Below are 27934 nucleotides of genomic sequence, written 5' to 3'. Positions count from 1 at the left end.
CAAGGCAACAGGAGAAAACCACTCTGACGTTTATTTAGGTAAGATTCCAGGATATAAAAACCAAATTCACCCTTCCTGGATGCTAAAGAGGCAAGAAAAATAGAATGGGGAAGGGCTATGGACGCCAGCATCCAGCAATTCCACAAAACACTGCCGAGGGCCCTTCCTGTCCTAGGCACACCGGATGCAAACTACTGACAAAGACCCCTTGCCGCAGATTCTCTGACAATTCCAACCTTCACATAGCATTTCACCACAGAACTCCTTTTTCACTTGGGAAGCTCAACTATTTCAGTGCGTACCACGTGCCTTATAACGATTTTGCACTCAAGTTAGGGGGCCAGGGACTCATTAGGTGGCAAGGCTCATGACACTCACTCTGGAAGCAGTGAGCAGACTGAGAATAAATTTTAAAGATGTCGTCAGCACTTGCCGGCCTGCCTCATTCAATGCCGTCCTGCAAGACATGCATTTATTATATTTTTGTTTCAAAATATTTTTATATTGATCATGTATATATCTCTGGGTAAATTTATGACATTTCTGAATAGGATTATACATTACGTCTGCTCCCCCCGCTGCCCCCGTCATCCATGCCTCCTGGGTCAAGAGCAGACCTTGGAGGTAGAACTTGTGGCCAAGAGAGCCGAGTAGAGGTTATCGAACATTTGCTTTCTGCAACCAAGTGTTAACGTGGCCTCCTACCCTTGTTCCATTTGACGTGGTAAGCGCCATACACTTGGCCGGGACCCTTCTTTCCTTGGAGCCACGCTGGCCGGTCAAAAGCTGATGATGTGGAGAGCCAAGGAACAGTACCGCCCACAATGCTACAGGCCTCTGTGGCCTCTCCCAGGAGCCCATCCAGCAAGCAGCTGACAGCCACACACAAGTCCCTTGACATACTGGGCAAAAGGTGTGGCGAGCATCCCTGTCACCTGAAGGAGGCGAGTGACCAACAACTACACCAAAGGCGCTGGAGGAGCCTGAGGCCGGCCGGTGCCAACCGCAGCATCTTTAGGAGATGCAGCAGCACATCCCTCCGGGACAGGATGCCAGGTCTCGGCAGGGCTACGCCGTACCCATCAGTGCTCTCAGGGACACCTACGACAGCAAAGCCAAGCCAGGCGCACAGCTCTGGGTATTAGGACAGACACACGGCTCAGCTTACACCCTGTGTGGCCACTTGAGGTCGTCAGGAGATGGGTCTGGATGGAGCAGGGACCGGGAAGGGGTAAAGGAGGCAACTGAAGCGAATCTGAGGAGTTTAGGCTTTTGACAAGACGGCTGCAGGCCCACGAGTTGATTGCTCTTTTCATTCTAGACTACATGCAAGCAACCTGCCTTGCGCTTTACCTCAACGCCCCTAATAAACAGGGCTGGAGAGTGTAACTGGTAGAAACTGCTCCACGCACCTGGGCTGACATAGGTCACATCTCTTACTTTGCTAGTCTCCTGCGCTCCACGGGCCTTTTACAGAAATCCAGCATCTCTTTCTGGAAGTGTCTCCCCCCGAATATTATATTAACCAAGAACGCAGGAAGGCTTATGGAATCGGAAAGGAAGGGTCAGTTCAGATTCCACAGAGAATAAGGAACGGACAGGTGACACTCACCTGCATCCGCAAAGAAGCCAGCCCTGCCGAAATGAGGCTTCGACAGTCTGGATTCTTCCAGAGGCTGCCAGCCAAGCCTGCTGTCTTGAGATCGTGTCTGGCCTACCGGTGGGCTCCAAATACTGCCCACCTTTTGAACCCAGTCACTGACACGGCCCGGGTAGCAGCCTGGCCCAGGAAGGCTGCCTCGACACCCGCCGCCTCGCGGGTCCTGCACGTGTGCCATCTCCTCCCCCTCCCCCAGTCAGCAGGGCTGCCTGGAGACTCTCAAAGGAAGACAACCTTCTGGGGTGTCCCTCCTACCTCCACCTTCTGAAAGAAGGCTCCGCAGAGGCTCCAAGGTGACACATCCTTCAGTGGGAGGTTTGCCAGGGAGTCCAGGTCTGCCAGGGAGTCCCAGGGGTGCCTGCAAAGAGGAAAGGAAACAGATGCAATCTTTGCTGGAACTTTCCACATCAGAACCAAAGTTTGGAAAACTGCAGGTTTGTCTGCTCTGCTCTACCTCCTTTGAGTGCTTCATCCACGTCACCCTACTCTCCCTTTCAAGGACGCTCTCCCCCTGCTCGCCCCTCCCCCCGACTCTCTCCTCTTTAAGCCCCTACTTTTCCCTCCAAGTCTACCTCGGTTTCCCCTTTCTATGTCCCTCCGCTCCTTTAAAAAATGTGTTTTTAATCCGCAGTTGAAATTTCTAAACATGAATTTATTATATAAATCCTGTTAAAACTTTCTAGCTTCATGAGTGTGAGAGCAATAATGCAGAATTACCCGAGAAGGCACTAAATAGGTCGTGATTGCTCAAGCAGAAAAACTCATTTAAATGATTTAAAAGAAGTTATTATAACACAGTCTTTTCCCAGTGACCTTCAAATATTTATCTTCACCCACAGAGCACACATACTGTAATAGAAACCCAGACACAATGTTAAGACTAGCCATCCAAGATTTTAACCAACAAAGCCATTACTGTTGGTACGTGAGTTTTTGTTTTTTTGTTTTTTTGTTTTTTTTGTTTTTTGATTGGAGTATCGTTGGTTTACAGTGCTGTGTTAGTTTCAAATGAGTTTCTTTTAAAAGTGAACTCAGTTCTATCCTTTGTACTATCAAAAATGAAAAAAAATTGCATAGGTAGTCTGCACGATAATGTGAAATAAAATACAGAGCTACCAGAAGGGGCTGTGGAGAACGAATGGGCAGACATACAGGAAGCACTTTGATGGACATCAACGATTCTCTGGCTATGGATGGGAGAAAAACCCATCACCGGTTTGTTGGAAGATGGGCTCAGATAAAGGCAGGCCAGATGACAGGCCATTCCTCCCCGGAGGTTCTGGAGGCCCACCCCAATCCTGTCCTCAAGAATGCTTTCTTCTTTGAGTTATTTTTTGTTTCCCGGCATCCAAATATATTTATACACAATCAGCAAACATTAAATTTTCATTAAAATTTTGAAAAAAATTAAAAAGTAAAAATAAAACAGAATGAAATTTCCTGGAATAGTTTAAACCATGCCTTAAAAACATCAGTGAACTGCAAATTCATCAGTGAACTGCAGGACCTCCGCTGCCTCCAAACTTGTATTTATTTTGTATCTCGCTGGAGAACCAACTCCTTGTGGAGACCATCAAAACCATTATTCTCCATTAAAGAGAACTTATTGAGATGAAATTCGTACAAGAGAAAGTAACCCCTTTAAAACGAACAATTCAAGGACAGGTGGTGGGTTCACAGCTCCTTCTGAGTTTCACCTCTCCGCCCACCCCCTTCTCTGTTTCTCCCTCACTTTCCCTTGCCCTCCAGCTGCCTTACAGGAGAGCTTCTGGAAAGCACTTTAGACTGTCTAAAGAGCCGGGAAGGATGTAAAACTGTATGGGGTCCAGCGTCTCGCCTTCTCGCTCCCTCTTGCTTCCACCTATAGCCGTGTCTTCCTTCTGGCCTCCTCATATCTCCTCCACAGCCCGCCCTTCACCCCTCAACGTCTTTTACTCCACTGACCTCCATTTCTCATCCCCTGGCCATGTCCTGGGCTCACTCCTGTTTTCCATCACGCCCGCTGTGTTCCCCCCTCCCTCCCTCTATTCCCGCTCTTCCTCTCCTCCGCCATCTCTCCGTAGCCTCCAGCGGGTTCCCTCCTCCCCCTTCCACACACTCCATCTCTCAAAACCCCTTTCAGTTGGTTCTCTCCTCCCCTGCACTCCCCCCACTCACCACCTCCCCGCAGGTCTCAGCGCCCCCTGCAGGTCCCCCTCCCATCCCCACCACCACCTCCCCCCAGGTCTCAGCGCCCCCTGCAGGTCCCCCTCCCCTCCCCCCCTCACCACCTCCCCTCAGGTCTCAGCGCCCCCCGCAGGTCCCCCTCCCCTCCCCCCCTCACCACCTCCCCCCAGGTCTCAGCGCCCCCTCCCCTCCACTCCCCCCCCATCCATCCCCACCCCGCCACGGTCTCTCAGCACTACCTGCAGCGCCCCCTGCAGCTCCCACGTCCCCTCCTCCAGATTCCGCATGCCCCATCAACCCCTCCCCCGGCCCCGCCCCTTGCACGCGGCCACGTTCCTGCCCTGCGCCTGCGTACTGCCATTCTTGACCCTCGAGCCCGGGCAGCTGTCTGCGGCGGCAGGCGGTGGCCTGCAGCACGCGGCACGAGGTGGAGCCCACCGGTACTGGGCCGGCCGGGCGCCGATGCCACGCCTCCCGGGTGAGGGACCACCCCCGGGGGCCAGACTGCAGCCTCCTCCAGAGCCGGAGCTGCTCCGCGTGGGTGTGGGCAGGAAAGGTTCCGGTGGGTGGCGAGGAGGGGGTCGGCCAGGGTGGAGCCAGGAGGGGGGAGGTGCCCCAGACCAGGAGGGGCTCATGCTAGACCTGAGGTCTGCATGGCCAAGGGTGCGTGGGTAGAGGCTCGAGGCAAAAAGCCTCCGTGGCTCAAAGGGTGCTGAGTCTGGAATTGTGCCCTGTGGGAAGCTTGTCCAGGCCTCCCTTCTAGGCCTAGAATGCTCATTTGCTGGAAGCCTGCACAGGGTCAAGCGTTCCAGGCCTGGAATGTGCATTTGTTGAAAGCCTGCCCAGGCCCACATCTGTTGGTTCTAGAATCTTCTGGACAAACACCTGCTTTAGTCTCAGTCCTACTTAGTCCAGCCCCTTGTAGGCCTAGGCTGAGTTAACTTAGTCCTGAGCCGTGTAAGCCCCAAAGCCTTTTGAGGCTGGAACCTTGTCAGGCCTTGACCAGCCCCAAAGCCTGCTAGGCCGAACCCACTGTGCCCACCCACACGGCTTGCTCTTTCTCTGACAGACCAAGTCACAATGGCAGGGACCGAGATCTCTGTCCCTCCGGAGCAGTTCACCAAAAGCAAAGAACCAGGGTTGATAACAGAAAAAGCCCTGGAGGAGGAAGAAGAAGGGGTGTGCAGAGCGAGGGAACACCCAAGCTCTGAAGAGTTAGAGGCCGAGAGCACCCACGGGGCCCTCCAGGCCAAGATCCCAGGGGACGAGCTGGAGCTCCTGCTGGCCATCCCGGAGGAGGGCGAGAAGCACATCCTGACCCTGCAGATGGTGCACTTGACCTCCGAAGATGCAGAGCTGCAGAACCTGGCACCACAGCACCAGGAAGAGGTGCAGGGGACGGTGCAGCAGGCTGGTAGTGGGCTGCAGTCACTGGTGTGGCTTGGGGAGGGGTCCCAGCAGAGCCCGCACCAGTGTGTCACCATTAGCATCCAGGAGGAGGTGTACCTGCTGCAGGAGGTGGAGGTGATGCAGTTTCATGTTCTGGAGGAGAATGTGACCGGGGCCAGTGAAGACAGTAAGTGTGCAGTGAGCCTGGCAGAAAGCTCTGGATCTAGAAAGGTACAACTAGTTTTAATAAAATGGGGGGCAGGGGAGGAAGCCAGAAAACTGTTTTTTAGAGTTACCCTTCATGCAGTATTATGTATGGACAAGCAGTTTAAAATTTGCAATTTAAAATTAAATACAGTAAAAATATTTCCCAGGAAAATCTTGGGGGCCCTCATGTTGTTTTTGAAGAGTTTAAAAAGTTACACTAATTAGAATACGATGAGACGCATCGAGTCTTTAAATTGTGTTCTGTTTCACCACCGAGACCCTCGATGCTTAGTAATTACAGTTGAAGCATTTTGGTTGCAATGGACAATCTTCTGTGCTTCTTTAATTTGTGTTTTTCTCTATGGATTCTGTGGTTTCATCAAAGCAAAGAGTTGAATCAGGCTGTAATTAATAGTACTGTACTTGTTTGAATACCTGTTTTTGTGTATTAGCTTGAGAAAGGTCAGGAAGAGGAACGGCTGCTGGCTGAAGGTGGATCCAGTGAAGAAACAGAAGGGCAGTTTCTTCTTCTGGAAGTGAGACCAGGAGATGAAGAAAGAGTTGAAATTGTTCTGACAATTTCACCCTTAAATATTGAGAAACCTGCACTGGGTCAAGCACGTGTTGAAGAAGCCAACGCTACAGAAAGTCAAAAAGAGACAAAGGGTAGGCCAGTTCCTTTGTAAGAGACTCTTCAAACAACAGGGCTGCTGATTCTCTTCAGGGGAAGGGGATGGTAGTTGAAGTTTGAAGTGGTTCCCTTAGTCGCTTTCAGCATGTCAGGAAATGGGAGAAGTTTTGAGCTAACGTTCTGTATTGTGAGTCAAATCCAAAAGAGTTTTGCATCTTGTGCGCAGATGTTTTGAAAGCATAGTACAGAGGCTCCCGAAAAGGGCCGTGCACATAAATAGAAATTTGGGCCCCATCTGCTCCCTAGTTTGCATCCCCGGGGGGTTAGGGGGTCTGACGGAGACCAGAGCAAGTGCTTCAGGCCCTGGAGAAGGAAGGAGTGATGCCCAGAGGGCAGCAGAGGCTCCCTTTAAGGGGAGGGGATGTTTAGGTGAGGCCAGGAAAGAGGATGACTCTGACCCTCGAAAAGTATTTGTTCAGCTTTTTTTAAAGTATTAGTTTTTCTCCCTTATTTAAATCAAGAGAGTCCACCCTTGAAGTCTCAACTTTTAGCTCATTTATAAAAAGTCATATCTGGCCACCTTCGGCTGTTTCCTCCTTCTAGCAACAGCTAGTCAGGGTTAGAAAGAGACTCAGTTTAGAAAGCCACACTGCCACCACTGTCCCTTCTTCTTACGTGTGGTTAACGTTATTCATTTAGGCTGATTGCCTCTGGCTTCAGTAGCTGGTTGCATTCGTAACCTTTGCTATATATTAGCTTCTCATATATTTAAATTAAGAGATTGTACCCCCAAATTCCCAGCTCCTAGCTCATTTTCAGGTTTTTTAATATATTCACAATTCTGTGCAAGCGTCACCACTGTCTAATTCCAGAATATTTTTATCACCCTAAAAAGAAAAGTGTACCCATCAAACAGTCGCTTCTGGGCATTTCATTTAAATGGAATCATACCCAGGTAGCACATGGCCTTTTGTGTCTGGATCCCTTCACATACCATAACGTTTTCAAGGCTCATCCACGTCGTCGTAGCATGTGTCGGTACTTCATCCCTTCACCCCTGAATAACATTCCATTGTGTGGATACACACCATGTTCTGTTTATCCAGTGATCTGTTGATCCAGATTTAGGCTGTTTTTACCTTTTAGCTATTGTCCATGGTGCTGCTATGAATATTCATGGACAAGTTTTTGTTTGCACACCTGTTTTCAGTTCTTTTGGGTGTATACCGAGGAGTGGAATTGCTGGACACTCTATGTTTCACTATTTGAGGAGCTGCAGAGCTGCACCAATTTACATTCCCACCAGCAATGTAGGAGGGTTCCACTTTCTCCACATTCTCACTATTCTCCATTTAAAAAAATTACAGCCATCCTAGTGAGTGTGAAGGGGTGTCCCATTATGGTTTTCATTTGCATTTCCCTAATGACTAATGATGTTGAGTATCTTTTCACGTGTTATTGGCTATTGGTGTGTCTTCTTCGAAAATGTCTATTCAAATCCTTTGCCCATTTTTAAATTGGTACCTGTATTAGCTTCCCAGGGCTGCCATAACAAAATGCCACAAACTGGGTGGCTTAAAACAACATAAACAGGGCTTCCCTGGTGGCGCAGTGGTTGAGAGTCTGCCTGCTAATGCAGGGGACACGGGTTCGAGCCCTGGTCTGGGAAGATCCCACATGCCGCGGAGCAACTAGGCCCGTGAGCCACAACTACTGAGCCTGCGCTCCGCAACAAGAGAGGCCGCGATACTGAGAGGCCCGCGCACCGCGATGAAGAGTGGCCCCTGCTTGCCACAACTAGAGAAAGCCCTCGCACAGAAACGAAGACCCAATACAGCAAAAATAAATTAATTAATAAACTCCTACCCCCAACATCTTAAAAACAAAAACAAAAAAAAAAACCATGAACATATTCTGTCACAGCTCTGGAAGCTGGAAGTCTGAAATCAGTGTTGATACAGCCATGCTCTGTTGGAAGGCTCTAAAAGAGAATGTGTTCCATGCCTTTCTCTTAGCTTCTGCTGATGCAGCAACCACAGCATCCTTGGCTTGTTGGTGCATCCCTCCAAGTCTCTGCCTCTGTTGTCACATAAAGTTCTCCGTGTGTCTCTTTCTGTGTCTCTGTTCTCTTCTTATAAGGATACCAGTCATATTGGATTAGGACCTGTCCTAGTCCAGTATGATCATCTGAAATTGTCTTCAGAGACCCTGTGTGCAAGTAAGGTCACGTTCATAGATGTTTGCCATTAGGACTGCAACGGATCTTTTTGGGGAACACAACTCAACCCCAAAACCTTCTATTCCAAGTTTGTTGAGTGTTTCATCATGAAAGGGTGTTGGAATTTGTGAAGTGCTTTTTCTGTACCTATTGAGATGATCATGTAGGGCTTTCTCTCCCTTTCTTTTGTCAGTTTGGTGTATTACATTGATTGATTTCCATCTGTTCAACCTCTCTTCCATTACTGTGATAAATTCCACGTAGTCAAGGTGCACAATCTTTTAAATATGCTACTGGATTTGGTTTGCTAGTATGTTGAAGATTTTTGCATCGGTATTCATAAGGGATATTGGTCTATAGTTTTGTTTTGGTGTCTTTTTTTCAGTATCAGAGTAATACTGGCCTCATGAAATGAGTTGGGAAGTGTTTCCTACTCTTTTCTCTTTTTTTTTTAAGAGTTTTAGATGTTAGAGTTTAGATGTTTTTTAAGAGTTTTAGATTGCTGTTAATTCTTTAAGTGGGGTGGTATTCTCCAATGATGCCATCTGGCCCTGGGGGTTTCTTTGTTGAACTTTTTTGATTAATGACTCAATCTCTTTATTGATTGTAGGGCTATTTGGATTTTCTATTTCTTCTTGAGTCAGTTTTGGTAGTTTGTGTGTTTCTAGGAATTTTCCATTTTGTATAGGTTTTCTAGTTTATTGGCACACATCTGTGTATTCTCTTATAGTCCTTTTTATTTCTGTACGGTTGGTAGTACACTTTGCTTCTTGATTTTAGTTATTTGACTTATCTTTTTTTTTTTTTAGTTACAAGTCTAGAGAAAGTGTCAATGTTGATCTTTTAAAAGAACCAACTTTCATTTCATTGGTCCTCTCTGCTGTTTTCTTATTTTCTATCTCATTTATCTTCACTCTAATCCTTATTATTTCTTCCTTCTGCTAGCTTTGAGTTTAGACTTCTCTTATTTTTCTAGTTCCTTAAGATGTAAAGTTAGGTTATTGATCTGAAATATTTTTTCTTTTTTAATGTAAGTGTTTACAATTAAAAGTTTCCTTCTGAGCACTTTAGCTATATCCTGTAAGCTTGGTGTGCCATGTTTTCACTTTTATTCATCTCAAAGCATTTTACAGTTTCTTTGTGATTTCTTCTTTGACCCATTGGTCCTTTAGGAGTATGTTGTTTAACTTCTATATATTTGTGAATATTCCAAATTTCCTTCTTTTATTGATTTCTGACTTCATTCCATAATGGTCAGAGAGCAAATTATTTCTGTCTTTTAAAATTAATTGACACTTGTTTTCTGATTTACCATATGGTCTTTCCTGAAGAAGGTGCCTTATGTACCTGAGAAGAATGTATGTTCTCCTGTTGTTGAGTGGAGTGTTCTATAGCTGTTTCTTCTGTCCAGTTCATTTATAATGTTGTTTAAGTCTTCTGTTTCCTTGGTGATATTCTGTCTAGTTCTCTTCATTGTTGAAAGTGGGGCATCGAAGTCTCCAACTGTTACTGAACCATCTCTTCCTACTTTCAGTTCTTTCAGTTTTTGCTTCAAGTATTTTGGGGATCTGTTATTAGGTTCACGTATGTTTATAATTGTTATATCTTCATGATGGTTTGACCCTTTTATCATTGCGTTATGTTATTTGTCTCTTGTAACAATTTTTGTCGAAGTCTGTCTTGTCCATTAGTATAGCCACCCAGCTTTCTTTTGCTTACCATTTGCATGGAGCACCTTTTGTTCAGTTACCACATTAGGTGAGAAAAGGATGTGTGTAGTTACTTTGTATTTAAGTGGAACTTGAACACCTAAAGAAAGGTTTGTACAAATACATAAATGTTGTCTCTCCCTCCTACAGAAGGAAAACGAACCTTCCACTGTGACATCTGCACGTTCACCTCTTCTAGAATTTCGAGTTTGAATCGTCATATGAAAACTCACACCAATGAAAAGCCTTATACGTGTCACCTTTGCCTGAAAGCTTTCCGTACTGTTACTGTCCTTCGGAATCATATCAACACCCATACAGGTAAACAGCTGAGAGGGACGTTTACCTTGAATGATGTGTGTTGAGGCTTAGGTAAGAATGCAAATCCATCTGTTTGTATATTAAAATAATGCAGTTTTTTAGACTTTAATTTTGTCTTTTTTCTTCAATTTTAGTTAAACACGTTGGATGTTCCCAAGGTTTTTCTCATATCTTTCCGGGGCCTTTGTGGTTTGAAGAGCCTCTTAATTTTTAAAGCATTTTGAGACTGAGTGTCATTAATAAGTTATGATTCCCTAGGAAAAGTGTGGCTAAATCTTGCTTGAAAGAATAAACGATGTGATCTTACAGGAACCAGGCCCTACAAGTGTGGTGACTGTGACATGGCATTTGTCACCAGCGGAGAACGTGCCCGACACAGACGTTATAAACACACTCACGAGAAGCCCTTTAAATGTTCCATGTGCAAGTACGCTAGCGTAGAGGTAAGTTCACTCTTCAAGTTTCGTAGTGTTGTATTAAGAAGCTGCTGTCACAGTCATGTAAGTCAAACTACCAGTAGAATCTCTCGTAACATCTCTGCAGGAAACAATACTCATTTTGTTTCCTAAATTTAATTTTTTAAATGTGATTTCTTTGATTACTGACTAGGGAAAGCAGTATGCAGAGCTGTACAAATTACAAATAACATATGGTCCTGGAGAAATAATTCTCATATTTGTTCAAAAGTTCTACCCTGCATTCTCTGTAGGACTCGTTCCACAAAATCAAAGTGTATTTGCTCTGACAGAACAGAGACCCAATCTGAATGTTCGCTGAGAGTTTTGAGCTTTCCTCAGTGGCACTTGATTTGATACAAAGCAATGTGCTTAAAGATTTAAACATGGCGGGGCTTCCCTGGTGGCGCAGTGGTTGAGAGTCCGCCTGCTGATGCAGGGGACGCGGGTTCGTGATCCGGTCTGGGAGGATCCCACGTGCCGCGGAGCGGCTGGGCCCGTGAGCCACGGCCACTGAGCCTGCGTGTCCGGGAGCCTGTGCTCCGCAGCGGGAGAGGCCGCGACAGGGAGAGAGAGGCCGCAACAGGGAGAGGCCCGCGTACAGCAAAAAAAAAAAAAAAAAAAAGGTTTAAACGTGGCCATTTCCACTCTTAATGACAGAGGCCAACTTGTTAAATCTTCAGTTATAAGTCATGTTCATTTCAACTAGATCAGTTTCTTTATACCTTCCAGCAGATTTAGCACACCCTCAGTGAAACAACAGAACGGTATATTTACTTTTTTTTTTTTTTTTTTTTTTTTTTTTTTGCGGTACGCGGGCCTCTTACTGTTGTGGCCTCTCCCGTTGCAGAGCACAGGCTCTGGACGCGCAGGCTCAGCGGCCATGGCTCACGGGCCCAGCTGCTCAGCGGCATGTGGGATCCTCCCAGACCGGGGCACGAACCCGTGTGCCCTGCATCAGCAGGCGGACTCCCAACCACTGCGCCCCCAGGGAAGCCCTATATTTACTTTTGAGTGTCACTTTTGTACAATTAATCTTTAAGAACTCCACTATCTAGCAGAGCGCATGCTGGGTCCTGATTTTGAGCCCCATTGGGAAAGGACGATACGCTTGAATTGAACTGAGTTAAAGGGGATGGCTAAAGTTTAAATACAGCAGTGATGAAACTGCGTTTCATCAACTAGGAAATTTCACAGACGGCAGAATTTGATTCCAAAAAAAAAATTTTTTTTTTTTTTGCTATAACTATTTTCAAAAATTATTTGTCATCTGAGTTAAAGGTTGAAACTGTACGCTGAAAACACAAAATGAGGGTTTCAAAAAACAAAGCCATCTGAGAATCCTACGCCTAGAATAGACGTTTGGTTGGTGTCCTGCCAGTTCTCAGCACAAATTGCCCACGTTCGCTGAGACCCTTCTCCAGGGTCGACCTCAACATATGGACCCTCTGTTTCTGCCCTCACCCTGTTTTTTGCATCTTCCAAGTCCTAGCATGCTGGTCTGCTCTAAGGGGGAGTAGCCAAAGCCCCCCACCCTGACGCCACCCCTTTACACATATGCCAGCAGGCATGTGTGAAGCTGGGATGCAGAGTACCCCAACTTCTGAACTCCCCTCCCTCCCCCTCCTACCTTTCAAAGCCGTCCAGAGAAGGTTTACACACAGCCTTCTTTGATCATGCACACCACTCCGCTTTTCAAACCTCTCATGCTACAGTTTTTAAAATTCCTTTTGTTTTGCTTTCTGATACACTCAAAGCTATCTTTTCTTCTTCTAAAAATCTAAGCTAAATTTTTTGGTTTGGGTCTTGTTTTCCATTCCGAGTCTTCCTTTGTTCTTGAATGTTCTTTAGGCTTCTGGGTACTTTTGCTGCACATTAGGGAACCAGGCCAAGTGGAGCCTTCCTGAGATCACAGACAGGCTGCTGAGGGCTTTCCCACGTCTGTAGCCCAAGCGTGGTTCATTACCTCTGTTTCTGCTAAAGGTAGAAAAGAGCCTGAAAGAAGTGAATACAGAATAAGAACAGTCCTAGAAGGTCACTACAGTAGGCCCAAAACATGATAAAATGGGCATGTTTGCCCTTTAACTAATTGCCTATGATACGTGATTAATCAAATTAGAGGGTATTTTCTTCTACTTAAAAGTTCTTACAAACTGCTACCGCGTAGAACCTATTCTTATTTTTTATATATAAATGTATTTATTTGTTTATTTTTGGCTTCGTTGGGTCTTCGTTGCTGTGCTGGACTTTCTCTAGTTGCCGCGAGCAGGGGCTACTCTTCGTTCCGGTGCGCGGGCTTCTCATTGCGGTGGCTTCCCTTGTTGCGGAGCACGGGCTCTAGGCATGTAGGCTTCAGTAGTTGCAGCACACGGGCTCGGTAGTTGTGGCACGTGGGCTCAGTAGCTGTGGCTCGCGGGCTCTAGAGCACAGGCTCAGTAGTTGTGGCGCACGGGCTTAGTCGCTCCGCACCATGTGGGATCTTCCCGGACCAGGGCTCAAACCCGTGTCCCCTGCATTGGCAGGCGGATTCGTAACCCCTGCGCCATGAGGGAAGTCCCCGCGTAGAATCTATTCTTAATGGCAAGGAAGGTGTTCCTCCGTCCCTGGGCCGTTTAGGGTCCACAGAACTTGGAACTGTGAAGTACCTCCGACAGATGTCGGTCCATTCAAGAGCTCATGTTTTCAAGTTTCTCTGGTGTGCAAGCAAACAATTTTCTGGCCTCTGCACTTCCGCAGCATGATCTAAACTTTGCAGCTATTGAGAGGCCGTTGCCTTAGAAATGAAAATAAGATTGTGGATGCCAGGGAGCAGCTAGATTTCCATTTTCCTTTGTAAAGTGAAGCTGAGGTGAGAGTCTCTTGAACGTCCCGTTCATTGTCGCCCGAGGGTCTTACGCACACACATCAAATGCAGAGCGTCATCCGCTGCAGAAAGGAAGCGGCAGTGGCTTTAGCAGGTTCTCTCCAGGGTGGGAGGTAGGCTCTGCTGTTAAGATCGGACTCGTTTAGATCTTTTACAACGCTGGTTTATCGAAGACGCCACAAGTTTGGAGTTTCTGCTGCAATAAATATCTTTCATTTGTTTATCAGGCAAGTAAGTTGAAGCGCCACATCCGTTCGCACACGGGCGAGCGCCCCTTTCAGTGCCATCTCTGCAGCTACGCCGGCAAAGACGCCTGCAAGGTGAAACGGCACATGAGGACGCATTCCGGTAAAAGTTTCTCACGCTTAAGGCCAAATAAGTAAAGCGTAGTTTCCTTCTTACAAGTGACCTTGGCAAAGTTATCTTAGGTGCAGAATTAGAGGTCGAACGTCAAAGTGAAGTTTTGACACAGGGATGTTGCCTCTGCATTTATTTAGCGTTGAGGGAGCGTAATTCAACACGTAAACACAGCACGTAGATACCCCGTGGTGACCCCACTGTGAAGAGTAAACACCGTCAACTATTTGCTCCCATAAGTTTTCCAGGTTTTTCAAAGTCGGCGCCTTAATTCATCCTTCAACGTTAAGGCAAAACAAAAAACAAAGTGTACTGATTCCGTAAAGCACCGTCTTTATATTTTGTTTTATAAGGACTATGATTATGTGTGCTTCTGGGTTCTTTACGCCGAGGGTAGGAACTAGGTGTGGGTCTTGAACTGTGAGTACCGCCAGATGTTAGGAGAGTCGCCCATCTGGGCTGCTGTCCACACAGCTGGACATCACGTTGTCTGGGCTTGATTTAGGGACCTGGCCCTAGTTGGGGGTTAAACATATGAGAAAGGAGTTGCAAAGGGAGTCTTGGGGGGGAAAGAAAGGCTTTCAGCCCCAGGTGTCCTTTGGGGAGCACCAGGGGTTTCGGGGTGAAGCCCCTCGGCGGAGGGTCACTGTTGTCATCCGTGTCCCAGGTGAGAGGCCCTACGAATGCCACATCTGCCACGCACGCTTCACCCAGAGCGGGACCATGAAGATACACGTCCTGCAGAAGCATGGCGAGAACGTCCCCAAGTACCAGTGCCCGCATTGTGACACCGTCACTGCAAGGAAGAGCGACCTGCGTGAGTGTCTGGCTTAGAGAACTTCCTTTAGCTGCCCCGTGGGCCGGCTCTTCGGGAAGCCTGTGGAGCCCTGGGCCTGATTCCAGGGAGGCAGCGGGATTCAGGTGCTGCTCCTGGGTGTGTGTTTGGTTTTTTTCCGGACGTGCTGTGATGCCATCTTGTGGCTAGATCTCGTAAGTGCAGTTTCAGAGTCTGGCCCAGGCCCGGTCCAGGTACACAGATGAGCTCTCACGGGCATTTGAGCTCCTAAAGGGCTTCCCGGGTATTATTTTATTCCATAGTGGGCCTGTTTTTACAGATGACGAAGCGGATAAGGGACAAAAAGCGAACTGCCCCAGAGTCTCGTGACCAGGTGCCAGGAGGTGGCCTGATTTCAGGTTCTGACTCTCTATTAAATGATCTCTCCCGTGACACTCGGCAAATTTTTCTTAAACCCTTGCTGTGACCCCAAACAATTCTGGGAACCGAGGGTGGAAGCACGACATGGTTCTTTCCGTAAGGAACTTGCTTCAGTAAAAGAGCCCGCTTCATGTGACGTGAAATCCGTCCTGTGACAAGGTGAACCCTCCTAACAGTACGAGGCACCTTGAGCAGGTCCGAGTGCCAGACTGGGAGCTGGGATTGTATGTCGCCTGCAGAGGAAACCGGCCCTACTTAGCCGGGGGCGGTGGTGGAGGTGACGGTGAGTGAACCAGCCCCTCTCCTTTGTTTCAGGGTTCCTGGTCTCTCATTTTCTTCTTTCTAAAACACATAACACTGTGACACTCAGAATATGTCGGCAGAAATAGAGTCCCTGGTTTGCCCAGAGAAATTCTGGAGATGAGAGGCACAAACATTTGCAAACATTTCTGAAAGGGTGAAGGTGTTTCATGAAGTCTTAACTTTGGGTCCAGATCCTTTGTCAGTTGCAAAACACAGCCCAGTGAGACCCCGTAGGGCACAAGAGTCTTGAGCCAGTTGCCAAGAAAGGACATTACCGACACCACGGCAAAGAAATACAGGTCATGTCCCATCCAAGTCGGTGGCGCACTCCCTATACCTCCATATACGCGTAAGATGCTTTGTACACAAGCTAAGTCTTCCTTCCTGTCACTATATGAGACACCAAGCTCTTTAAATGACCGAGTCGGCACGTATGAGGTGCAGAGACGTCTCACACAAAGGACCACAAAGCCACCACGCTTTGGACTTAGTTGAGCCGAAACTATCCTAGAGCGCGCCTCTCGAGTACGACGTAGGGAAAAACAGAGCACTGGCCTCTAACAGAACGTCGGGGCTTCTATTTTAAGCCAGAATACAGAAGTTATATCTTCGTTATGTAGAACCATCTTAACATTATCCTCAAAGTCCGCCCACACCGTAGGGTTCTCCAAGTGCTTGTTAAATGAACACGCCAGGTCCGACGTGCCCTAGCTTAGTAGCGCTTGGCTCCACATGAACGAATGTTACGATGAGGTGTCAGCGTGCCATGCATTTCGGGCGGCAGTGTTTCAGCTGAGACCGATTTTACCTCCCAGGAGACACTTGGCAGTGTCTGCAGGCACTTTGGTTGTCACAGGCGGGGAGGAAGGGATGCTCCTGGCACTAGAGGGTAGAGGCCAGGGATGCTGCAGAGAACAGGACACCCACCCAGGAAGGCATGAGCCAGCCTCAAGCGTTAATACAGGCAGACCTCGTTTTATTGCACTTTGCTTTCTCGTGCTTCTCAGCTGCCGCGTATCTTACAGATTGAAGGTTTGTGGCAACCCTGCGTTGAGCAAGTGTGTGGGCACCATCTTTCCGACAGCATTTGCTCACTTCTGGTCTCCATGTCACATTTTGGTAAATCTCGCAATATTTCAAACCCTCCACCAGCAAAAAGATTATCACTTGCTGAAGGCTCAGATGATTAGCATTTTTTAGCAGTATTTTTAAAGTATGTACATTGTTTTTTAGACATAGTGCTAGTGCACGCTTAATAGACTACGGTATAGCATAAACATAAATTTTATACACAGTGGGAAACAAGAAAATCCGTGTGATTCACTTTATTGTGATGGTCTGGAACGGAACCCGCAATATCTCCGAGGTCTGCCTGTAGTAGCAAGGGTGAGAAACCCTATTTGGAGCGTAGGGGGAAATCGGCCTCACGGAAAGTAACCCTATTCTCCCACGTGATGTTCGGTTACTCTTTTAGGTGTCCATTTGCTCAAGCTGCATACGTACGAAGCTGCAGAGATGAAGTGCCGCTACTGTTCTGCTGTCTTCCACGAGCGCTATGCTCTCATTCAGCACCAGAAAACTCACAAAAACGAGAAGAGGTTCAAGTGTGAACACTGCAACTACGCCTGCAAGCAGGTACTGTGTTTCAGGCACTTGGGGGAGGAGCCGAGAGTTGAAAGCAAGCGTTCTTAAAGTGTGGCTCACAGACCCCTAGAGGTCCTTGAAACCGATCAGGATCATAAGATCAAGATCACTGTTATTAACTAGTTGTAATGCCAACACATTATTCGCCCTTTTCACTAGGTGACATTGGCACTGATGGTGCAAGAACAGTGGAGCTGCTTTAACGTGAGTCAGTGCGGCCACACCAAGCAGGACCACTGTGTTCTTGTTCTTCGTGCACTGGCAGCAAAAAGGAAGGGCAGTTTACTTAAGAATGTCCTTGACAAAGCCGTGAAAGTTATTCAATTTATTCCATCTTGATTGACCCTGAATGCTCTTTTTAATAGTCTGCGTGATGAACTACGAAGTTGGCATAAAGCACCTCCGCTGTCCTCCAAAGCACGGTGGTCATCTGGAGGAGGCATCTGTGGGACTTTTGAGTTGCCAGCTCAACTAGCCACCTTTTCATGAATCACTATTTTTTCTTGAAAGAACAGACGACAAACTCTACTTATTCCATTATTGGGTATTTGGTAGACGTTCTCTTGAAAGCCAATGAAGTGATCTTGCCACGTCAAGGAAAATGGGTTGCCAAGAAAGCAGTTCCCACTTGGAAAACTTACATCCATCAGCGTGAACCTGGCAGCTTTCTAATACTTAAGACTTTTCAAATGAGACTGAAGTGATTTTAAGAAAGCATTTTTAATAGTATGTACTCAACACCTAGAAGCTCTTTATAACTCAGAGCTTCTGATGTTTTCCAAATGACCCACCTGTTATTTACAAAATCATGCATGTTATTTACAAAATCACGCATGGGTTAAAGATCCATTCAAAGTATAAAAAGATCAGCACATTTTAACATAACAAAGTACAAAAAGTTCACTGGTGTGGTTTCAGGCCCCACATTTTAACCAACTTTTAAGAAATCACCACTTGTTGAATGTTGGTGTAATAGAGAAGAATACCCACAATTATTTGAGAAAAACTATAAAAATTCTGCTCCCTTTCCCAGCTACGTATCTGGGAGAGCAGATGTTCTTCATCTGTTTCGGCCACAAGAACACACCCCTGCAGACCGAAGGCAGAAGCTATTTCCTTTGAATAAGGTTGCCACACTTAGAAATAAAAATAGATAATGACCAGTTAAATTTGCATTTCAGGTAAACAGCAAATACTTTTGTATACAGGTATGTCCCAAATAGCGCCATCTTATATATGAGGCGAGACATTAGTGTTTTTGTTTTTTAAAAAAATAGATAATAGGGCTTCCCTGGTGGCGCAGTGGTTGAGAGTCCGCCTGCCGATGCAGGGGACGCGGGTTCGTGCCCCGGTCCGGGAAGATCCCACATGCCGCGGAGCGGCTGGGCCCGTGAGCCATGGCCACTGAGCCTGCGCATCTGGAGCCTGTGCTCAGCAACGGGAGAGGCCACAACAGTGAGAGGCCCGTGTACCGCAAAAAATAAATAAATAAATAAAAATTAAAAAATAGATAACAGACATTTACAGAGGTATGTTAACATAGTTGATTTGTTGTTATTTTTCAATGAATTGATAAATATTTTTTATATTTTTAATTTCTCAATTGATTTCGAATACAGTCAATATTAATAGATGTCATCCCCATAAACAAAAGCTCCATGGAGTTGGCCATGATTTTTTATGAGTATAATGGGTCCTAAGACCAAAAGCTGAAGAACCGAACAGCGGTTTTGAAGCATCGTGTGCTACTGTGAATACCTTGCCACTGGTCACCAAAGGTGGAGGTCAGTTCTTCTTGTGTTTCAAAGTGTGGGCTAGAAATAGCATATGCTTTGAATAAAGGAGAGTGAGTTTTTCTCGTAGATTTTGAGGTTTAGACTGTTTGGATGCCTCAGGCTCAAATTTGTGTAAATCAGCTAAGAGAGCTTCCTGGAAGATGGATGAGACTTGGGAGGTGGTCCCAGGGAGGATAGAGCCCCAGGTGTTTGGGGAGCAGAGAGCAGACAGGGGTACCTGGAGGCCAGGGATGAGGCCAGAGCACTGCTGGGTGCACTGAGCCGCTTTGGTCCTGGAGAGCAGCCCTCCCAGGTTGGACCACGACTCCCAGCAGGAGACCAGGTGATGCTTACCTGGGAGAGAGGGATGAGCTGAAAGGTGCGTGGCGGGGAGGTGTATGTTCATGAGAGAAAGATTGCAAGGAAGGCCATCAGTTAGGGCATTAACAGTAATGCAGAAGTGGTCGTATATTCCATCTGAATAATCATGCCATTTTAAGTAAAACAAATAAAATGTGTACTTCTGCTTGGCTCTCTCTATATTCTTGTCCTGATGCCCCAAATGATTTACTCATATAAATCTTAGTTAAAATTTTTGGCGATTTCTTTGCCAAGAACAATTATTTTCACCCAAATGCTTTTTTTTTTTTTTAAAAAAAAGGAATTTATTAAATTTATTTATTTACGGCTGCATTGGGTCTTCATTGCTGCACATGGGCTTTCTCTGGTTGCAGTGAGCGGGGGCTACTCTTTGTTGCAGTGTGTGGGCTTCTCACTGCGGTGGCTTCTCTTGTTGCGGAGCACGGGCTCTAGGCATGCGGGCTTCAGTATTTGTGGCACATGGGCTCAGTAGTTGTGGCTCCCGGGCTCTAGAACGCAGGCTCAGTAGCTGTAGCTCACAGGCTTAGTTGCGCCGCGGCATGTGGGATCCTCCCGGACCAGGGCTCGAACCCGTGTCCCCTGCGTTGGCAGGTGGATTCTTAAGCACTGTGCCACTGGGGAAGTCCCCCACTATGCCTTTAAATTGATATGAAGATTTGTAACACTATCAGGAAGTAGCCGGGAAAATGTTTAGATGCTTAATGTCCTTCAGACCCCAAAAGTCTGCTGAGTTGAAACTCTAACAATAGATTTACAAGTTTGCAGTTTCCATCTGCCCTTTGTAAACTCAGATCATGGCAAATAATTATAGAAATATGGCTGCAAATACATAAGCTCTTTGGGAGGGGAAATGGATGACGGTTTCACTCCCCAAGGTATGTTCTACTCCATCCCTCCTGGGACTGTAGGACCAGCTGGGATTAATCCTGAGAACTTGGTAACCTGATGGCAGGGACTGTGTAAGCGTGTTCTCTAGAGGCCAGACCGCGCTACTTCCACGGCAGTGCTGTGTCAAGAATGCGTTTGCTTTGTTTTTTCTTAAAAATGCACACATCTTTGGGGAGGAAAAAAAAAAAAAGGTATACAATAAATAACGTCTGATGCTAAAGAATCCCTGTCAGTAGCTCAGCCATTTGTTCTCCTTCCCTTCTAGGAACGTCATATGACAGTTCACATACGTACCCACACTGGAGAGAAGCCGTTTGCCTGCCTCTCCTGCAATAGACGTTTCCCACAGAAGCAACTTTTAAACGTGCACTTCAAGAAATACCATGATACAACTTTCGTCCCGACTGTTTACAAATGCCCCAGGTGTGGCAAAGGCTTTACCCGCTTGGTAAGCTCCCTCAAGTCCCAATAAATCCTCCTTGAAAAGATCCCTGTGTCCCCAGGCACGGTGTCACACTTGGGCAGTTTTATCCTGATTATAGAAACTTGCCAGGATTTAAGGTAGCATCTGTCATGCCTTAAGAAAGTGGTTATTAGATTTTTGGAGTCACAAAACTCTTGAAAATCTTATAAACATGTGGTTTCCCTTCCGTGAAAAAAGACACTCCTGCAGACAGAATCTTGCGAATGGCTTTAGGGAGTTCTCAGGCTCCCGGACAATCTACCAAGAACCCCTGCTTTTAGGGTAACATTTTAAAAATTGTCCCTGTGGATTAGATTTAGGCTACTTCACAGAGAGAATGCAGTTTTTAATATGTTTTGTGGATATTCTTAGAATAGGGCTCTCGGTACTGTGCTCAGAAATACACTTACTCTTCAGTTTTATTTTTCTAGGTGTCGTATTAGTTATCTATTGCATAACAAACTACCTCGAGACGTAGTGGCTTAAGACAACCAACATTTGTATCTCTCATTTTCTGTGGGTTGGGAAGTTGGGAGTGGCTCAGCTGGGTGGTTCTGCCTCTGGGTCTCTCGTGAGTTGCCGTCAGGATGTTGTCAGGGGCTGTAGTCATTGGATGGCGTGACTGGAGCTGGAGGTACCGCTTCTAAGATGGCGTGCTCAACATGGCTGTTGGCAGGAGGCTTCAGTTCCTCGCTACGTGGACCTCTCCATTGGGCTGCTCAAGTGTCCTCGTGACCAGAGCAAGAGAGAGCAAGGAGGAAGCCACAGTGTCCCCTAATCTTAGAAGTGACACGACCCTACTTTTCTGTTCATTAGAAATGCAGCATATAATTCAGCCCATATTCAAGGGGTGAGGGGTAAAGTCCCTTTTGAAAGAAAGAGCGCCAAAGAATTTGTGGACATTTAAAGCCACCACAGATGATTAGCTAGATCCCTAGATGATGTGTGTACTTTATAAAAGTTTAGAATTATCTGAACTTGACTATTTTTATGGAAAAAACTATGTTTTCTCTTAGAGGAAGATGGTAGGGTAGTTGTGTTTTTTGGGTAGTGTGTGGGACAGTTCTGGAGTGTTAATGCTATTAGTTGAAAATTTCAAACAGAAGCGGTCGGTGGCAGTGCTCCAAAAACAGTGTCATTCATACTGAGTTAAAATTGTAAAGAAGCTGCCCTTTGGTGTGAGAAACAAGAAAGCAGAGTAAAGAGTAAGCCAACCTCACAGAATCCTTCAGAACATGAAGTCAGAAGTTTTGAAACTTCTCCTTCCATTCAAGAAAGCACATTGGGACTTGCATCTAGAATATAGAAAGAATGTTTACAACACTATAATAAAAAGTTAAATACCCTATTAAAAACAGGCAAAGGATCTAAGTAGACATTTCTCCGAAGAAAATATACAGATGGCCCATAGGCACATGAAAACATTCGTCACTAAGGAAATGCAAATCAGAATCACAGTGAGATACCCCTAGGACGAGCCATTAGAATGGCTGTGATCAAAGAAGGCAGATAATAAAAGATGTGGGAAAACTGAACCTGTTATACATTGCTGGTGGGATTTTTAAACGGTGAAGTCACCTTGTAAAACAGTCCAGCAGTTCCTCAAAAAGTTAAACATAGAGTTACCATGTGACCCGGCAATTCCACTCCTAGGCATGTATCCCAAAGAGTTGAAACATATGGCCACACAAAAACTTGTACACAAATGTTCACAGCAGCATTATTCATAATAGCCAAAAAGTGGAAACTACCCAAATGTCCATCAACTAACGAACAGATAAAACGTGGCCCGCCCATACACTGGAATATTATTCAACCACAAAAAGAAGTGAAACACTGATACATGCTATATAACGTGGGTGAACCTCGAAAAAAGCCAGACACAGAAGGCTACATATTATATGATCCATCTTGATGAAATGTCCAGAACAGGCAAGTTCATAGAGACAGAAAGTAGATTAGTGGCTGCCTGGCTGGAAGGAGGGGGAATGCAGAGTGTTTACGGTATAGGATTTCTTTTTGAAATGTTCTAAAATTGATTGTGGTGGATAGTTGCACAATTCTGTGAATGAACTAAAAACCTTGAAGTATACATTTTAAACAGGTGGATTTTATGGCATGGGAATTATATCTCAATAAAGCTGTTTATAAGAAATAAAAGAAAGGGATTTCCCGTTTCTGGTTCCATGTGTAAGGAACTTGGAAGTCACTACTTCATCCTAACAAGTAAAAAACTGAATAGAGTGAAAAGTCAACAACTCTTTAGGATCCGTAAAAGAGGCGAGGCCACAGGGCAAACTGCTGCCCGCAAGCTTGGAGACACAGACAGGTGAATGCAGGGAGTTCCCTCTTAACCTGAGCAGAGACTTAGAAGCAGGAACTTCTGTGGAAGCCAGTGCCGGTGTAGGAAAACCAGAGCTGTCACTGATGAATTGCTGGAGGCTCGGCGTGGACAACTGAGTGTTGAAAGGTGCAGGGGGATCCAGTCATAGGGGGATCCCCACAATATTGTGAGCTTTACCACCAGGAGTTTAACAAGGTTCCCACAGCGAATATCTAAAAAACAAAAACAAAAAAATCTCCTTCTGCTTCCTGCAGGGGGAGTGGAAAAGGAACCATTCTTCTTACCGAGGCCTGTTCTAGGGGTAGACTAGTTAACCAGTGCCTAATCTGCTGGGGTTTTATCAGAGCCTAACTGACCTGGGGAAGGGAAATACCCAAGTCCACCCCATTCTAGACATTCTGTCCCACCCAAGAGGGGAGAAAAAAGAAACTGAGAAACCACAGCCCAGAGGCACAGGCTCACGGAAAGGCTGAGCCCTCAACACAGGCTGGAGAACGCACCCCACACCACCACATTACTAAAGGCTTATTTACAGTAGCTCCTTTTATGCAAAAAAAAGAAAAATTCCAAGGCGTGCCAAACAGCAAAAAACACAATTTGAAGAGACAGAGCAAGCATCAGGAATGGCAGGGATGTTGGAGTTATCAGACCAGGAACTTAAAACTACGATTCATATGCTAAGGGCGCTAACAGAAAAAGTAGGCAGGGCTTCTCTGGTGGCACAGTGGTTGAGAGTCCGCCTGCCGATGCAGGGGACAGGGGTTCGTGCCCCGGTCCAGGAGGATCCCACATGCCGCGGAGCGGCTGGGCCCGTGAGCCATGGCCGCTGAGCCTGCGCGTCCGGAGCCTGTGCTCCGCAACGGGAGAGGCCACAACAGTGAGAGACCCGCGTACCGCAAAAAAAAAAACACTTAAAACTCAACAATAAGAAAACAACCCAGTTAAAAAATGGGCCAAGGACTTTGACACCTCACCAAAGAAGATATACTGATGGCAAATAAGCATATGAAAAATTGTTCCCCATCATAATGTCATCAGTGAAATGCAAATTAAAACAATGAGATACCACGACACACCTATTGGGATGGCCAAAATCCGGAATACAGACAACACCAAACGCCAGTGAGGAGGTGGGACAACAGAAATTCTTCTTCATTGCTGGTTGCAGCGTAAAATGGGGCGGCCAGTTTGGAAGACAGTTTGGAACTTTCTTACGAAACTAAACATACTCATACCCCACAATTCCACAGTCGTGCTCTTTGGTATTTACCCAAAAGAGCTGAAAGCTTATGTCCACACAAAAACCTACACACAGGTGTTATAGCAGCTTTACTCATAATTGCCCAAACTTGGAAACAACCAAGACTCCCTTGAGTAGGTGGATGGATAAACAAACTGTGGAGCATCCAGACGGTGGAATATTACTGAGCGCTAAAAAGAAACAAGCCATCAAGCCATGAAAAGACACGGAGAGGGACTTCCCTGGTGGTCCCGTGGTTGGGACTTTGCCTTCCAACGCAGGGGGTGCGGGTTCGATCCCTGGTCGGGGAACTAAGATCCCACATGCCTCGCAGCCAAAAAACCAAAACCTGAAAAAGAAGCAATATTGTAACAGATTCAATAAAGGCTTTAAAAATGGTCCACATCAACAGTGAGACGCCTGATTGAACACCTGTAGAGACCATAACCTCCTGGACTTTGGATGGCTCATTGTGAGCAAACAGCAGTAAGATGGAGACGGTGGAGAAGTTTCGTGGTCTGTATACCTTCCTTTTCTTTTCTTTTCCCTCCTCTCCCTTGTCCCTTTCCGACTCCTCCTTCTTTAGTAGATTGTAAAGAAAATGTTAGCATCAGAGAACTAGAATTGGATTAAAAGGGCTTCCAAGAATGGAGAGAAAAGCTTTGGTAGAGGACCGGATAAGTCAAGGGATCTTAACCACGCGGCAAGTATGTGATTTGTCTCGGATGGCGCCAGAGTGCTTTTTCTGGAACTGCATCATTTGGACAGTGCCACATACGCTCATTTAACACAAATTTGTGAAGGACTTACTAGGTGCCAGGCTCTGTGCTAGCCCTAAGGACGCCGGATTCATAAGGTTGGAGTTATATCTTTGAGGATCGTTAAATCTATTAGTTCCCTAACATTGTCGCTCTTTTTTTGTTGTTACTCTTCTTTTTTTTAATTAAAAACATTTTTTTAGTTAGTGAACTTCTTATTAATTCCCTTTATATAATTTAAAAAGCAGGTTTTTAATATAATAATTTAGCGTGGCATAAATGTTTAGTCATTACAGTTGGAAAATTATTACTCTTATTTTTAAGAGAAGTTACAAAAGTTTATGGTAATCTGAAACCAACAAAACAATGGCAACAACAACAACAAAAATTAATATTAAAGAAAAAAAACTATTTTGAGGATGTTATCTAGAAAGAGTGAATACTTCAATTAAGTGAAATAATGATTATTTATGGACTTATGGTTACTTATTGGTTTGTGTGTGCCTAGTTCTTTAGAGATCTAGCATGACCAGTACTGAATACTTCTATTCAACTTGTGATTCCCAAGAAGAGGAATGGGTGTCCCTTTCATCTCTTTCGCTGAACTTGTAAATACAAGAAGTGACATTGTTACCAGCACATTATCTTTGTCCAGGACGACAACAGTATGCTTTGCATTAGCTTCCTGTGTTAGGAATTCATAGTGTACACAGTAATACAAAATGAACTGCAGCAAGTGTTGGTGGGGTAAAGGATTCTAAGTGTCCCAGGTTAATGAAAATGGTGTAATTCTCCTCACATCTCCCCTTTCTGAACATGAGAGCAGCCAGTTATTTTCCTGTTGAAAATTCTCAGATGTTGTATGACAGCGAGTGGAGTGAAGCTATTTCTTCGTTAAGAATAGCTATTAAACTTCTATGTCTTTTCTCTCTAAAAAAGATTTGATGGTACAGACATAAAGAAAGAACTACCGACTGAATACTTGGTTTTCATTCTTAGCCTCACAATACACAGTGGGCAAAGTATAACAATTAGATGGTAGAAACTTAAGTTAGTATTTACTTTCAACGTTACGGGGCAGGACATTACACGAATTGGAAGAAATTTTATCAAAATTGTTCATAAAGAAAACCTCAGATTTCTCTTTAACTTCCAAAATACTTGAAATTGCAAGATCATGTTTTTGACCATTGCAAAAAACTGTTTTGAAATCAGCAATACAAATTTGAATATTTAAAATCCCTTTTTTATAACATGATTAGGACTAAAGGAGAAATCAAGAATAGAATTAAGATTATATTTAAAACTTATGAATAGCACGTGTCCAAACTAATGGGATGCAGCCCAAAACTACAGCTATTCGAGTCCTTTGCGTTTCCATTTGAATTTTAGGATTAGCTCGTCAATATTTGTAAAGTTGTAGCTTTAAATGAGTTTATAATACAAAAAGTAAAAGAGGAAATAAACATTCAAATTAATATTTTAGAAAGAGCAAACATAAAAAAGGTCCACATCAAAAAAATCTTAAAAAAAAAAGACATGGAGGAACTTTAAATGTGCGTTAAGTGAAAGAAGCCAGTCGGGAAAGGCTCCACACTGTATGATTTCAACTCTGTGGCGCTCTGGAAAAGGCAAAACTGTGGAGACAGTAAGAGGACCAGCGGTCGCTTGGGGTTGGGGTTTGGGGGAAGAAAGTATAGGCAGACAGCAGAGGATTTGTAGGGAAGAAAATCTACCTCCCTCTCAATTTTGCTGTGAACCTAAAACTGCTCTTTAAAAATTGTGTTTAAACATAGACAAATAAATGAAAGTATATCTGGATACTCAAATTCAAGTTAATTTTTAAAAAGTATAGGATTCAAAACTTCCATTCTTTAGCCCACAGTGGTCCCAGGGTATCTCTAGACCAGAATGTCACAGGGCCACCCCTCTCCTCCCCAGTAAGGACCCCCTGCTCTGGATTCAGAATACTGGGCACCTCCTCTCTTGAGAAACATTTCCCTGACACAGAGGTTTGTATTATTACTTTGCCCCCTGGGCCGTCAATGTCCATAGGTTTACTTAAACTCTTACCCCACTTACTTTGTAAAGGCTGGATGTGTTTTGTTTGTTTTGTTTGCTCATCCAAACTTGTGTCAGGAGTTCTTAACCATGAACTTTGTGAAGTCGTAGGGAGACTGTGTGTGGAGATACACGTGCCTGTTGCTGGGGAAGGAGCCTTGCTTTTTATCATATTCACAAAGGAATCCTTGACTCCAAAAGGCTTGGTTTTATATACTTCGTCATCCTATAAACCAGGGATCGGCACGCTTTTTTCCGTAAAGGGCCAGAGTAAATATTTTCATCTTCACAGACCGGTTTCTGCCCCAGCTACTCAAGTCTGCCGTTGTAGCTCAAAAGCAGTTTGCCAACCCGTATGGATAAGCATAAAATGGAAGAAATTTAAATACCATCCCCCCCCCCTTATATATGGATCCTTCCGCTTCCCCCGACGCACCAGGACAGCCCCGACCACCACACTGAAGTCTCAGTGGAAACTAGGGGTCACATTTTATATAATCACCATATTTAATGACATGCCGCCAGTATCTTACTTTAGCATATGGACTTAGTGTAAGTGTTCTCACTTATTTTAAACCATCCTGCGTGTTCATAGACAAAAATATATCGTTACTAGGTTCGATAGGAAAGCTCTGAGCTGCCTTTTTCATTCCAAATGTTGTACAGTCTTAATACCTCCATGCATAGGGGGTCTGGAGGGAAGCTGGTAGGGCAGTAAAATGCCCATGGTATATTACTGATTTTTATAAAATCGAGGGTATATTGAATTTTTCAAGCCTCACTTCAGTAGAAGCAGTCTAGGAAAATGAATTTTGTCTTCTCACTGACGTCCATGACTTTAAAAATATTTAAAAATAAGCTGGGTTTCGGCTAGACCGAAACACC

The 27934-nt window shown here is 45.3% G+C and overlaps 2 protein-coding genes across 5 annotated transcripts in view; one reads left to right on the top strand and one right to left on the bottom strand.

Annotated features, from left to right (window-relative positions):
- PCK1 (phosphoenolpyruvate carboxykinase 1) overlaps positions 1-23016 on the bottom strand; it is a 58487-nt gene extending 35471 nt beyond the window's left edge. Inside the window, exons 1-2 of one of the 2 annotated variants that reach the window (XM_067708584.1) lie at positions 23002-23016; positions 1916-2018 (exon numbers count right to left, since the gene is read on the bottom strand). In XM_067708584.1, coding sequence (XP_067564685.1) covers positions 1916-1962 — 47 coding nt within the window. In that variant the 5' untranslated portion in view covers positions 1963-2018; positions 23002-23016. Of the gene's footprint in view, positions 1-1915; positions 2019-23001 lie in introns of those variants that run through there. The other variant, XM_067708586.1, reaches the window with a different exon arrangement.
- Positions 4907-27934, top strand: part of CTCFL (CCCTC-binding factor like) — a 28212-nt gene continuing 5184 nt past the window's right edge. The window contains exons 1-9 of one of the 3 annotated variants that reach the window (XM_067708589.1): positions 4907-5227; positions 5321-5446; positions 5875-6088; positions 10131-10301; positions 10611-10744; positions 13847-13967; positions 14644-14793; positions 16970-17130; positions 20449-20631. In XM_067708589.1, the coding sequence (XP_067564690.1) occupies positions 4907-5227; positions 5321-5446; positions 5875-6088; positions 10131-10301; positions 10611-10744; positions 13847-13967; positions 14644-14793; positions 16970-17130; positions 20449-20631 (1581 nt within the window). Of the gene's footprint in view, positions 5447-5874; positions 6089-10130; positions 10302-10610; positions 10745-13846; positions 13968-14643; positions 14794-16969; positions 17131-20448; positions 20632-27934 lie in introns of those variants that run through there. The other 2 variants (XM_067708588.1, XM_067708590.1) reach the window with 2 other exon arrangements.

This window comes from Pseudorca crassidens, chromosome 15 (assembly GCF_039906515.1).
Source record: "Pseudorca crassidens isolate mPseCra1 chromosome 15, mPseCra1.hap1, whole genome shotgun sequence".
NCBI classification, from domain to species: Eukaryota; Metazoa; Chordata; class Mammalia; order Artiodactyla; family Delphinidae; genus Pseudorca; species Pseudorca crassidens.
Note: the sequence above shows the minus strand (reverse complement) of the source record. Positions and strands in the feature narration are given on the sequence as shown.